Here is a 14,731-nt window from a genome sequence, read left to right on the forward strand (position 1 = left end):
GCCTTATGGCTTATTTTACACATTGTGAGTTTATTAAAGTGGTTATATTCTCAAGGGGGAGAACACACACACCTTTGCACTGGCAGGCTGCAACAAAAATAAATAATGAGAAATAGTATAATAGGGCAAGATTAATTTATAGTTTAATATAAAATGGAAACACAATACAAAGCCAAAAGATAATCTGCTTAAAAACAAGGCTTAAAAAGAGTTAAATCTTCAGGAAAGGCCCAAGAGCAAGGAGGCAACGATCTACACTGCCCTACACAACTTGGCTTTGGATCCCTGTTTCTGTTTTCATCATGCAGAAGTGATTTGTTCTGTAAGCAAACCTCAAACTATACGCACAGCAACCTCTACTGGACAGAGAGAAGAGTGTTTTCCAGTACCGTACTAGTAACACGAGGATGCCTGATAAGGCAAGGCCATCTGTGTACAGGCTGGAGTCCACAGCAATTCTGATCTGTGGACTGTCCCCCCCCCCCACCGCAGGTGAGGGACTGAAAGGAAAAGAGGTCATCCATGGCACTAACATAATTTATAATACTTTAGGCATTGGTCTCATAAATAAGAGAGTATAAAAACTTGCTCATGCTAAGCAATTGGGAGTGCACCCTATTCAACATGCTTGTTCTAAAACGACTGACAGCAACTGATGCCTGCCAGTTGTACTCAAGTTCATTTTGGTCAATTTCATCTAGGATTTTTAATGAGAAGCCCTAAAAAAAGGTTTCTATCTATTTTCTTCTATAGTAATTAAGCATAAAATGGCAAGATTGTCTAAGCTCCCCCCGCCCCTCCCCTTTCTGAACACATCTTCAATATCATCAGTAAATAATAAAAGTGCAAGTAAGGTTGGTGACTGGATGGGTTGATTTGGTCTTTTTATCAGCTTCATGATTTTTGCAGCTGTCTATTAAATCAGCTGCTCATTCTGTACTTTGGAGAAGCAACCATGAAAACAGTAAGGCTTATTATAGCAACAATGACGAGGAGTGTAGAACTGCATTATTAAGTTCAGAGCTAACATTTCTATCCACAGGGCTTGCCCACTCCCACAAAGTGCTAGTGTCCCTTCCCTCCCTCACGAAAAAACATAGCAAAGTTTTGTTTATAAAAACTATGAAATATTAAGTCTTACAATCTGTATTTTGGAGTTCCTTTCTCATGAGGCTAAAGAAGAAAGTGAAGATGAATTCCCTTTGAGTACAAGAGATAATCCAGATGTTGTATGCAAGGAAGCTGTCCAACAGCAGGATGACTGCGGTCTCCTCAGTCCGTAAAAGCACGCCAGAACTGGCCCATTTCAGGGTCTATGAACACCAGGCAGATAGGAATCCAATACGAGTACGATATACCCAAAATAAACCCAGAACTTCCAAGGCCAAATACTTTATAAAAGCTAGTCTGGTATATGATCGTATCAGTCAACAACAGCTGCGTTTTGTCACTGAAGGCTGTCTTCTAAGTTTGAAGCCCTTACCGCTAGATGGGGGGTTGGTATCTGTTGATGGAATTCTACGACCTACAGAGAGAAAAAAAGCAGTGTGTTGTAAGAGAGACTATGAGACACCTTTCCACATTTTTAGCTTTATGAGTAGGCACAACTCATCACTAACTAGAAGACTGACAGGCTATAACCACTTGAAAGAAATTTCGTAGGTGACAATGCTGAAAAGTTATTAGTGAAAACCATTTGCAAGCAGTTCTGATATTTGTTTCTTAAGAAATATATAGTTTATACTGGTAGAAAAATTGTGCTTTTTTGCCTTAGGATTAGCATCTAGTCACTGTAATCAGAATCACTGAATGGAGGGGAGAAGAGAAACCAGATGTTCTATTGCTCAAGGAGATTTCCATTGTGCCAGCGGTTGAATAGCACTGGATGCCAAACTAAGTTTGTACATTTTCTGAGCTAAATAAAGAATACCAATAGATAACTCTGCAGTTATTATTTCAGCTGTTTGAAATTCATCTTTTAAGCTGCACAATCACTGAATGGTTACGGAGCACACTTTTTGCTTCGAAGAAAAAAAAATCACCTTGCATACAGAGGATTTAAATGTGGCCTGCTTTACAGATGCACAATCAAACACTGAAAAGCCCAATCATCTTAATTCTATTAAATTATAAATAGTATTGAGAGGGTGGTATAGAAATGTTTATCACACAATCATTACTTAAACACAGGGTTATTCAATTAAACCGAATGGCAGCACATTAAATGCAAAATTGTCTTGTTGAATTTATTACCACAAGTGGTCTAATCCAAATATATTAACCACAATAACTAAATTAAGCCTTCACTTACAGTATTCTCTGTCCATGACAATGTGGAATCTAACCTGAACTGTATCTTGCAGGATTGTATGAAAAACTGCACATGGGATTAACTGTTAACAAAGCATTTCTCTATGAATTTCCAGGCCTTTCTCCCCTTGCTGATTTCAAATGAACAAACTTTTCTTGGTATCAGTGTACTTCTTGCTATTGATCCATCAAGCACAACAGAAGGATGTAGAGGGTTAACACTCAAGCATACAGAAGCTCTGACATGAATGACCCAAAGCAGATCATATTGCACTTTCAGTCCCTATCAAATGGTGACATACGTGACATCACGTACAACTGGTAGAAACAGAACTTCAAGCCAAAATACTTGTCAGGTTTCTTTTTGTTAATTGGAGACTGACTAGAGAAATCCCAATGCTTTGATACTTACTAATTTCTATGAACAGTTCATTTATGTTTATTGCATTTTTTGCACTGGTCTCTACAAATATTGCGTGGATGGAATCTGCATAGTCTTTAGCATCTTTTTCCATGACTTCCCTAAGGAGAAGAGAGAGAATAGTATAAACAAGCCATACCAATTTTTAGAAAAGAAAAAGTAGGTGCAATTCAATACAGGATTAAAATCTATATCAACAACTAATCTAAACCATGCTGAAGACTATGTACTTGGGAAACATGCTAATAAAACCAAAGATTTTAGTATTTTAACTTTTCGCATGTTTTTAAGTATTGTAATCTTCTTGAATTTATTGTTCTATATTTTTGTAAATCACTTTGAGGTCCCCTCCCCCTTACAATCAAGCAGAGTATTAATTTATGAAATAAGTAAAATTCCAATATAACTTAAGTCCAGGTGTGAGCACAGTGTTGAGACACAGCCTCCATTAACACTTTCCCCTCAAATTCCACACCTGGAGCATAAACTTTGTTTCCAACATTACCAAACCATTACAGGAGTTAATTCAGAAGGAAGGCAGAATGGTTAGAGACATTGCAACCACCCATGATCGCACTGGGGCTCACAGCCAAGTTCTCTAACATAAGTTTTACATTGTTGTAGATACAGTGGTGCCTCGCAAGACGAAATTAATTCGTTCCGCGAGTTGCTTCGTCTTGCGGGGCACCACTGTATTCGGAATTCAACACCCGGATTCCCCGGGTATTAACGGCTTTAAGAAAAAGGAAGCAAACCCGCAAGACATTTTCATCTTGCAAAGCAAGCCCATAGGGAAATTCATCTTGCGAAGCACCTCGAAAAATGGAAAACCCTTTCGTCTAGTGAGTTTTTTGTCTTGCGAGGCATTCGTCTTGCGGGGCACCACTGTATTCAAAGGCAACCCTATTCTATCAGCAACTTGTCTGTCTTCCCTTACCCAGTTAAATCAGTCCAGAGCTATTGTCTCAGGCACCTTTTTCTCTAGCCTCCCTTTCGCAAGAGATCTAATATCTTAATCTTAAGATCTTAATATGGTGCCTGCCTCCTGCCACCCTAGCTTGTTCATTCTAGATGCAGCCCACACAGCACCCCCTCTAGGGCTTCCATTTCTGAGCTACAGGCGGCAAGAGTAAAATTCATGTTGTAAGCCAGTTTCCTACCCTGCTAGACTTTAATAATCTTGAGAATGTACCTGGTTCAATAGTCAGCAATTTATAAAACCCAAGAGTCTCAAAATATTTCTGAAAATTTCTAACTACAAAGAATGACCGCAATAGCAGGCAGCGAGATAAGATGAGGGTTAATTTACCTTACATCGTTAAGATCACATTTATTTCCAGCAATAGCAACAACAATATTGGGAGGTCCATGCTGTCGAAGTTCTTTCACCCAGTTCTTTAATGTTGAAAATGTTTCCTATGATTAAAGTGATGGAATTAGCAAGCATGTTAACTATTGCCAATAGATAACTTTTTTTGCAGAAAAATATTTTGGTTACCTCTTTTGTGATGTCATAAACTATAATAGCTGCTGCAGAACCTCGGTAGTACATCGGTGCTAGAGCACGGAACTGCAAAGAGAAGAAATATGTAAAAAAGGCTTCTGGGTCATATTAAAGGTCATACGGTAAAAAAACCTTAGGCCTGGGACAAAGGACATGGATGCCTCATAAAGAATGAATTGTACTTATTGTCACATTTTTATTTTACCCTTCCGTCAAGCTCAGTATAGTGTGCATGACTCCCCCTCCTGTTGTATCTTCACAACAACCCAGGGTAGGCAGAGAGACAAAGTGACTAGCTCATGGTGATTCAGCAGGATTCAAGGCTAAGTGGTTATTCAAACTCAGATCTCTCTAGTCCTAGTGGAACACAACAGGTGGTCAACCCACAGCCTGCACGTGGCAGCAAAAAATTGCTTAGCAGCATGAGGTTAGTGATTTTTCAGCCACCCGGCAAATTGGGTAAGGTAGGAAGTATATGTGTGTGTGAGTGAGAGAGAGAGAGCAAGAAATAGAAGGGTCCTGTCCACCACCAGTGCCACTGCCATGTGTGGGACTTTGGGGCAATGAAATTGCCCAACTGTGCTCTACTCGCTATGCCACATAACTCTGAGCCATAACAGAAACCTCAGCCAGCATTCGTATACTGAGGAAGGTGCGTAGAGAGGGGCGGCAAGGAGTAGATCTCTGCCTTGTGTCATATCCAACGATGCCTTAGAAAGCAAAACATGAATACTTTATACTATCTGCGATAGTGAAGTTAAACTATACAATGGTAGTAAGCAGAACCATTTACTTTAAGGTTAAGAGCCCAGGAACAAAGGCTGGATACCATTTAAACAAAGAAGCTTTCCCCATCCATGTTTCAAGCTCTCACTTGTCATTTTGCAAATGTTCTTACCATTTATTTATTTTTTGAATTTGAACTTGGACGTATCCAAGAGCACACCTTTGAGCCATGCTTACACTCCCCCACTACCATCTTTTTGTATACTCCATCCTGAATACTGAAATGCCATCTCTGCAGCATGAGCCATGACATGGAGTGCATAGAGCTGTTGTTTTTTTTAATCAATCTATGAAACTGCTCTCAGTAAAGGAGTAGAGCCATGAAGCAACTGGTATCTTCACTAGAGCTGTATGAACAGTTGCTTTCTTACTATTTGTAAGCCTTTAACAGTGTACACAGACACTGTGCATATGTGATGTGTAAACTTCAAACACCATTTTGAAACCTTAAAATAGTTTACGACAGCACTGGCATTTATAAGTAAAGGTGTTGTTCGTGAAACTCATGAAGCAAACCTAAGTTTTCCTAGTTATGAAAGCTCACATAATAAGCGTCCATGCTGCTTTGTAAGCCATATGTATTCTGACTCAGCAAGTGCGCAGAGCACCTATAGAGGGACAGCATAAAATAGGAGTACAAGATATTGCGTCAGGGCTCAGTGACTCATCCTAGCTGGACACAGGATAGCACTCTTATAGCCAGGTATAGATCCTAATGCCTGTCCCTGGTCCTCAGTATAACATTCATCATCAAACATATTGCATACTTCAGCATGAGCTTTCATAAGCCACCCACTCCAAGGGTTAAAAACAGAGTGCTGAATGTGGCGACAGAGATGCAGTAAAAGTCTGCTCTTCGTTCCTAATGTAAGCCCTCCCCTCCACACACATACTGTCCATCACAATAATGGGCATTTCGCTAGTACAGTTAGGGAAACTGCATATCACATTAACTGGAACATGGAAGATATTAATTTGCACTTTGTGTTCTGGTAAATCTAAACTCTAGGAGAACAAGCTCTAGAATGCATTATTTAAGTTGATGCTCAATTAACAGGAAGAAAGAGAAAAGATTTCGTAACTAAATTCATGTTTCAGACTTACTGCAAGCATGGCGACTAATAAAAAGTAGTCGACGGAAACACCAAGCTACTTACAGCAACAGCAAGCAACTGTTTCACATCCTAGTAGCTAAACTATTTTGAGAGGAGGAGTTCTGGAATACTAGGCACAGGTGTTTTAGAGCATGACAGAAGACCACACAGAAAGACAGAAAGGCATACAGATTAGCAATTTTGAGTTGCACCTTTTACTTAGAGAAAGAGAGAATACTCTTGTTCGAAAGGGATTACGCTGGGTAGAAAATGAAGCTGGCAATTATTTTGAAAAATAATTAGAAGCTCAGTGAAGGCAAGGCTTCATCCATAATAGACTAGTAAGAAATGCACAGGAAAGCCGATAAAGGAATAAACTCAAAATCTGCAGCAAAGCAACTAAAGATGTACTTCATAGAGGTGGTTTTAATGTGAAGTCAGTACCAAGTATGGCCTTTCAGGAAACAGAGAACTGGATATTAATGTGGATTAATTGTGAGGCAATTGTTTCCTTGTTCTCTGATTTCTCTCTTGGAATTAGATTCATTCTGGCCAAGGCTTTGATCATCAGCTGGAGTGGTAGGCAAAGGCTGTGGCCTGTCACCATCCCAATAAGCCCTATAACGTTTTCTTCTTTGTTATACCATGCTGTAGGGTAAAGGGAGAAGACTGCAGTGCTGAGTCAGAGCACTGACAAAGGATCATGTTATTTCCATTGCAAAAGTTGCAAGTTTTACTCCAAGAGTAAAAATAGAAAAGAGGATCCTGCTTTTTCCTCTCTTGAAAGTACTGCACAATCTGAGACAATTAGTTAACAGTTGACATGTAGCTGGTTTGATATAAAATAAAGGGTACAAAGCGTGTGTTCTTGTACTGCTTAAAGAGAATAAAAACAAAACTGAAGAGTTTCAGTATTAAATGAAAATCCTCTGCCAAGCAGCTATTGGCCAAATGTTTGATTCCTCAAAAGCCGAAAAAAGAAAAAGAAAAAGAAAAGCCATTCAAAGGAAGTCACCCAATATCTGAAGTGCACATTTTGTTTCAGGTACAGTGGAACCTTGGTTTTCAAATGTAATCCATTCTGGAAGACTGTTTGACTTCCGAAATGTTCAAAAACTGAGGATCAATGAGCTGGCTGCAAAGTCAAAGGGGAAAATGAAAAATGCGCCTTCGAAGCTGTTTGAATTCCGAGGTGTGTTCGAAAAACGGAAGCAATTACTTCAGGGTTTTCGATGTTTGGGTTCTGAGCTGTTCGGATTCCATGACGCTCGAAAACCAATAGTCTGACTCAGTAGAAGGCAGCTTCCTATGTTCCTAAGAAAGCTAACATCTGACTGGGTATGGAGTCAGGGGCTGGGGGGAGGGGATTTAAGAGGCAGCACATACTAGCAAGACAGAACGCCTTATGGAAACAGGACAGGTTAAGGAGTGAGGACATGGTATTGCAGATCTTCAGTTGGATGTGGTGGGTGGTGGAAAGAATGTCCCATCTCTACCTTCCAGCCCAACAAAATGGTTTGTGAGAGGCTTATGCTTGCTACCAACAACTGCCCTTGATTTTTAACACTTCCATGAAAGTGAAAGCTCTACCAATAATGTGTCAAATGATAAAGCTTGAAATGCAGAACGTTCAAGATCCCATTGTATGCAAAAATATATACCCTACATTACTTTCAAGCTCTTGTCAGTCACAGAAAATTTTAAAAAATATATAGTTATGCAAGTCAGAAAATTGGCTTCCAAATTAGTTTAATGCAGGATCATTCCACCACAGGAACACAGATCATTAACTATGTATTAAAGGCATAATTGCTGCCTATCACCTTTTCGTGTACATTACAATATGCATGCATCTCAAACAATCTATCATGTCACTTTCCTGATCTGAGAAACCAGCCATGCTGAATTATAAACAAAATCTTTTAATCCTTGGAATGAATCATATATTTAAAATTTCATAAGAAGTAGACAAATTTAAATCTAGAATGTACAATGTATGACTCCAGGCTTTATCTCAATATACAACTTCTTGTTGGGGTAATCAGAGGAACATGTATTATAGCATCCATGGCACAATGTTTCATCACAACTTTTTGCAAATAAAAAGTAATGGGTTATCTACTTACTCGTTCTTGCCCTGCTGTATCCCATATTAGGAATTTATGCAACTCATTCTGATACTGCACTGTCTTTGTCATAAAAGATGCTCTGAAAAATATTTGATACATAAACGTATGAGAAAATCCACCACCTTATAACCTTCCCCATTCATAAATATTAAGGATCATATTAATTCCATTGTACAGAATCCAGATAGGTACAACCCTCACATGCTGGTACATAGATCCATTATTTTAGACATGGAAGGAATAAAGTTTGTACATTTTATCTTTTCTCTATCTACTGATAAAAAAGCATTTATTTAGACAGGAAAATGCTGCAGGCAACAACAATCCAATTGCACCTTAGAAGGGCTAGTGTAAGAAGATAAGCTAGATTACTCTCTTTTGGATCGTTGAGACAAACAAAATCAATTTGGTTTCAACAAGAAGAGGTCACAAACTGTACGAGACAGTGAATAGCTGCACGCTTAAAACGTAACCTCGCTGTTGTGATAAATCTACAAGGATGGTGGCTGCGGTAGGACTCTAGTCTCCAGACATTATGTGTTACTGTTTTTAGAAGGCTATTGAGACATGATTTGGCTAAAATTGGGGGGAGAGTTAGGGATTGAAGCTTGAGGATTTCCTTAACAGTCTTCTTAAACCCCCCCCCCCAATTCAGGCACTACACATTGTGCACTGAAACTGTAAAAGCCCCTCTACACCTTTTGTCTACTAATACAAAATGTTCATTTTATGAAATGTAAAATAGTTTATTTGCAAAATGGGCAGTCATCCTACATGAGTCAAGAACAATAGCCTAAGCTGTAAAAACAGCCGGTTTCATGTTTAGAGGGACCAACTTTTCTACATCACAAATCCACTTACACCGATCTAAAAGAGTGGTATGTGAAATGAAAGGAGTCTCAAATAAAAAGCGGAGCTTTTTTAATTCATTGATGCTATCAGATGGAGGAAAATACAAACTGCTGTGAACTCCATTCTTGATCTGCTCAGGATTGTTTACTATTTAGAAGCCACTTTGAAAATTAATATTTTACTTGATACACTGGCCATTTTTTTAAAAAAGGAATGAAACTAAAAGTTGTAATTCTACATGATTCAGGTTCTGCATATCTATGAAAACTGTGACACATTTACTCAGACAGCATCTCAGTATTAATGGCTGCTAGCCAACAAGGCAAAGTAGATAGCTTTAGAAATGGATGTGGATCCAACTGCCTTTGTGGAAATGGAATTGCCAGATGCCACCCCCCACCCCCGTTTCCCAGCTGCAAACTAAAAAAACCTCACAGGGTTGTTCTAAGAAAAAGAAAAGAGCTGCTGATTCTACTGAAAAATATCTATACAATTAATTGTGGACGACACTCTTTTAATAAAAGGTAAGGTGGCTTAAACAATGCTTAATCTTCTCCCAACTGGGCTGCCGCTAAATTTTCCCCGTGGTTTCAGGCATGTTTGTAAGTCATGTAGGAATAGTTCTGGAACTGTACAGTGGTACCTCGCGTTAAGTACATAATTCGTTCCGGAGGTCCGTACTTAACCTGAAATTGTTCTTAACCTGAAGCACCACTTTAGCTAATGGGGCCTCCCGCTGACACCAGAGAACGATTTCTGTTCTCATCCTGAAGCAAAGTTCTTAACCTGAAGCACTATTTCTGGGTTAGCGGAGTCTGTAACCTGAAGTGTATGTAACCTGAAGTGTATGTAACCCGAGGTACCACTGTAATCTCAATCTCTTAACTGTGGTGAAAAAGGGTTCAGCATTAGATCAATACTGGTCCCAGGTTACTGACTTCTACTTTCCTACTTATCTGCCATGGAACACACAGTTTACTTGGATTTTAGCATTTGCATCGAACTTTATACTCCTACATGAGACGTTTCTATGCACAAAGTTCCTACATTGAACTGAGCTGGGATAGGATAGCCCAGTTGGCAAAGCACAAGACTCGTAATCTCAGGGTTGTGGGTTTGAGTCCTACATCGGGCAAAAGATTTCTGCATTGCAGGGGGTTGGACTAGATGATCCTTGAAGTCCCTTCCAACTCTACATTCTATGATTCTATGTTTAGTGCTTTATCTCCCTAAGTTGTTAGTTTCGTTCACTGTCTCACCCAATTGTTGGATTGATGTTGGGATCAAAGCTGTCTTCTACAAAGCGCCACACAATGCTTGACTTGCCCACACCAGTGTCCTGAAAGTAAAATCAGACAGACAGTTTAAAGACCATTTAGGCACTGATAGTAGAACTTAAGTGATTTTTGAAGCAATTGCAGTACAACCCTAAATTTTGATGAAATGGTAGTTTCCTTTCTCCTCAATGTTGATATTGTGAAAAATAAAATAAAAAGTATTACAACAAGCAAATAGATATGTTTAAAACTAAATTAAGCTGTTACGATTCAAACATGTATAGGAAATAATCAAGAACTCAATCTCACATTTTAAGGTAGTAACTAGAAGTTATTTTCCTCTCCTGAACTATGGGGTATTACAATACTTAGTTTTACTAGAATGAACTAGGCAGAACATTTCCTTCCAACTTATCATACGATTGTAATGTGCCTGAATGGTTCCACGACCACTCCCTATAATATAAATGTGCCACAAACAGAAAGGAGTGAACAACTTCCCTGCCCGATAGATGGTGTAGTTTGGGTAAAAGCTATGCAACTCCAGCAACTAAGTTGAACAATACATTGAAATGAAGGGTGATCCTTCTCCAATTAACTATCTATATGAGGGAGGTAATGTGAAAAAGAAAATTAACCATAAGATAAATTATTATTTATAGCCAGAGAATGAAACAAAGCTTCAAATATTGCTGACTTCCGGGCAAAAGAACTCCCCACATTTGATTTCCAGCTGCATCAGTCTGAGATAGTCTATGAATCAGCAAATGGCAATCCCTGCTCCAAATCAAGCCAACTGAAATGTGCTGCCTGGCCTCCCCAGGCTAGTTAAAAATTAGTGTGAAGAGACAGATCTTGCCAGAAAGTTATCCCTCCTTTTCTCAGGTGGCCCACTGATAAGACAAGTTGTGGACAAGGGCTCCAGAACAGAAATGGCGAACTTTGATATAAATCTGTTTAAGTGTCATACAACTGTTTTTTCTGTTTGTTGTAACAAAAAGTTAGTCCTCTTGAATTTACCTATGTTAACTTTGCTTAATAAAATCCTCCCTTTTTTTACTTGACTGAACAGGCAGTAGCTTTTCAACCTCTGATACAGTTAAACAGTATGGAAAATTTTCAGTTATTTTACAAAAACTTTTCTACTAGTGGAGACGGGTAGAAGGGGAAAATGTATCTTAACTATGAACAAAGAACACGCCTAAGCTTCCTAAAAAAGCAAACTCAGTCAACCCCAGCCTGCAGCAAAGCAGAATAGCAGATGTACAACCACATCTGCAACCCTACAGCTTGCATCAGTCCAGGTGGAAGGTGTTTTGCCTTTATTTTTTGGGTAACTGAACTCTAGGCTGGTGCAGCTGAGAATCAGGCCCCTTGTGGGATCCATCAGGCTTTGAATCCTATGGATCCAAAGCAGCTGTGCACTTGCCTTGTTTTTTAAAAAAATATGTATGCATTTTCAAATTTTTGTGCTTGCCTTTTTTTTTTGGGGGGGGGGCTTTCTGAATGCTAGTGGTAGCTTCCTATAGAGACCTCAGCTCCAGCACTCTGCCCACTGCCTTACCCTAAGCCCCTTCAGCAGCACAGATTCAAGGATTAGGACTGAACTGAAAAATTGCTTGTGAGATAAAGAACTCCATACCTATTGAAAACTGGTCCTCATAATTTTAGGTTTACTATTGTGCACCTAAGTTTAACACAATACACTGTGAGCTACTTCAAAGTAAGTTCCACTGACATCAGTGAGACTTTCTTCTAAGTGATGACAAGTATTGAGCTGTAAATATATAACCAAGTGGTCATTGCCTACTCCAGTCCAACCAATGGCAGTGCTGGATTTTTCTATCCAAGACTGGACAGTATTTTGTACATGGATGCAATACTCATGGATGTTCAACTGAATATATGGAAAAACTTTCTGACAGTAAGACCTCTTTGACAGTAGAACGGTCTCTCACCAGAGGTTGTGGACTCTCCTTCCTTGGAAGCTTTAAAGCAGAGGTTGTAAGGCCATCTGTCATGGATACTTTAGCTGAGATTCCTGCATTGCAGGGGGTTGGACTAGATGACCCTTGGGTCCCTTCCAACTCTACAATTCTGATTCTATGATCATATTAAAAAGCCAGCATTAGATAATGCCATGATGCTTCCATGCTTTCAGTGAATGTGCATCACTATGGTAACATTTGCATTTGCATGTTTAAGAGAAGCTCTCATTCTCTACTCTATGATGTGTATAACAAACAACTTAAACTCAAAGGTGCTAAACTAGTTGGAGAGTTTCTGCAATGCCTCTTACTCATACAGCCCCACCCTATTTAATGAAAGGCTATACGTAGTTCCAGTAACACACCTGGAAGAATACTAAGGAGCTATGAACAGTCTAGATAGTTTGATCTGTTTCTTCTTCAGTACTGTATAAATAAGGACAAAAAAATCAACTAGGCAAAACTCCATAGTTTAAAGCATCACAGCCATGTATGGATCTTAAACGTATGCTTATACGGTTTCATTGTGACAAATGGCAAATTTTGAGAGGAAGTGGTTTAAGTCTTGTGGACAGCCTGTGCCATAACATGTCTAAACATTCAAGCTACTTAGTAATTCAAGCTACTTAGTAGCCAAAGATTCTGGAACTTGTGAATACTACTGTCAGAAAATATATGAAGAATGTACCTTTTCCAACATTCTTAAATTTTAACACTTGTTCGACATATACTACCAACCACAGAATGGATTGAAGGGGAAAAAATAGCAGATGTCAGTGTTATCTCATCAAGCCTCTTTTCTCCATCATATACAGAACAAAGCCTATTTCTGCAAAAAATCAATCAATCAGGAAGAAGGGAAAACACACCCTATGTTTGATTCAATGCTGCAAAAAAGGATTGTGAAAAGAGAGAAGTCTCTGAAACTTTGGTTTCTATCCTTTCTCCTACTCAGAGAGAAAGTATTTTACAAAGCAATCCTATGCACACCTACTCAGAAATAAACTGGAGTTAGTCAGATGGAACTTTCTCTCAGGTAGGCATCTAACTATAGGGTTAAATACTTCCTATTTAAAGGATGTTGTTTATCCTTAGAAGATGTCAATAGAGGCTTCTTCTGTTTGCTTATTGGATTCCTGTCCCTATGTTTTGAAACTCAAGTTGTGCAAAAAACAAACAAACCCAAGAAGTTTCTTGGTTTTTAACAAGGGGTAGGCGCCGAGACCATCCAGCGAGGAGGATAAAGGGGCAACAGTTTTCATAACTACGAGCAAAATACTTCTCGTTGGCAGGAAAAACAACACACACACACACACAAAATGTGTACATCTACTTTGAAGTAAGTCCTATTGAAGGATGTGGGGCTTATACCTGGCTCGGAAACGACAAAAGTGGTATCGCAGCAAAACAATACAGGAATAACTGCAACTGAGTTCCAACCAATTCAAGGCCACAATCCCAAGGTGGTGGTGGTGGACCTCGTTGTATCACATTTGGACTTACTTCCGAGTAGACAGGAATGGGATGGTAGACCCCATCTCCCCCGACACCACCCCAACCCCCTGGTAACTATATATGTTCAGGCGTGTAGGAAACCCGCATTTGAAAGCCCCTTTGTGGAAAGTGGTAGCTGATGGAAAGAAGAAAAGGCCAAATTTCCAAACCCTCTTTTTCTATGGGGATGGGTGTGTGTGTGTGTGTGTGTGTGTGTGTGCAGGGGGGTGTTAAGGGAGACCCTCGCCACCTCTCCATCCCCAACTTCCCTCCCCTGTTACTTACCCCCAGCAGGCAAACTTTGAGCTCCCTCAGAGCCATGGCTGGGGAAGGAGAGACGGCTCTCTCGTCGGGAGCGCAGCAAGCACAGCCCGGGTAGCCCCTCCTCGGAAAAAGGCGCACATCGGGGAATTAAAATAAAAAAAAACGCCGCCTCCTCCTCCTCCTCAAGTCTACCCTTCAGGCGAAAGTCTCCCAGGGATAAAACGAAGGCGTGGGAGGATATGGCCCCAAAATAAAATAAAAAAAAATCAACTCCGAACCGCCTCCTCCCTCAGCTCCAAGTCACAGGTAAAGAAAACAACCCTCCTCTTCCTCCTCCTCAGGCTCCACAAACCGGGCGCCATCTTGGACGGCCCATTGACAATCACCTGACCCAGATTCCCCACCCCTTTCGGCGACACTGGGGGGGGGAGGAGGAGGAGGAGAAGGGGGCCTGGGCTGTCACGCCTCCCCACCCCGCCTCTCCCGCTGTTCTGCCCCCAGGGGCGAAAGGGATAGCGGCGGGGGAGCCGCTGTGTGGGGCTGGCGGCGGGGCTTGGGGCCTGGGGCTGAGGTGGGCCCGGGGCGCCGCGCTGGTTCAGTGGCGGGTCAGGC

The 14,731-nt window shown here is 40.3% G+C and overlaps 1 protein-coding gene and 1 long non-coding RNA gene across 2 annotated transcripts in view; both read right to left on the reverse strand.

Annotated features, from left to right (window-relative positions):
* The window catches only part of LOC307218077, a 136,905-nt gene that overhangs the window by 72,567 nt on the left and 49,607 nt on the right, over positions 1-14,731 (reverse strand). The window lies entirely within an intron of this gene.
* Positions 119-14,492, reverse strand: RAB22A (RAB22A, member RAS oncogene family). Its single transcript, XM_079980053.1, has 7 exons — positions 14,141-14,492; positions 10,356-10,435; positions 8,242-8,323; positions 4,230-4,301; positions 4,041-4,147; positions 2,723-2,832; positions 119-1,525 (listed from the first exon to the last, which is right to left on the reverse strand). The coding sequence occupies exons 1-7, from the start codon at positions 14,174-14,176 to the stop codon at positions 1,428-1,430; spliced, it is 585 nt and encodes a 194-aa protein (XP_079836179.1). The 5' UTR covers positions 14,177-14,492; the 3' UTR covers positions 119-1,427.

Source organism: Podarcis cretensis, assembly GCF_951804945.1.
Source record: "Podarcis cretensis genome assembly, chromosome: 6".
Taxonomy (NCBI): domain Eukaryota; kingdom Metazoa; phylum Chordata; class Lepidosauria; order Squamata; family Lacertidae; genus Podarcis; species Podarcis cretensis.

Excerpts from the sequence above, each read along its gene's own strand:
- RAB22A (XM_079980053.1), bottom strand. The coding sequence starts at position 14,176 with ATGGCTCTGAGGGAGCTCAAAGTTTGCCTGCTGGGG. Across the intron at positions 10,436-14,140 it reads TCAAAGTTTGCCTGCTGGGG|GACACTGGTGTGGGCAAGTC; the intron begins GTAAGTAACAGG and ends TTTTACTTTCAG. Across the intron at positions 4,148-4,229 it reads TTTATGACATCACAAAAGAG|GAAACATTTTCAACATTAAA; the intron begins GTAACCAAAATA and ends CTTTAATCATAG.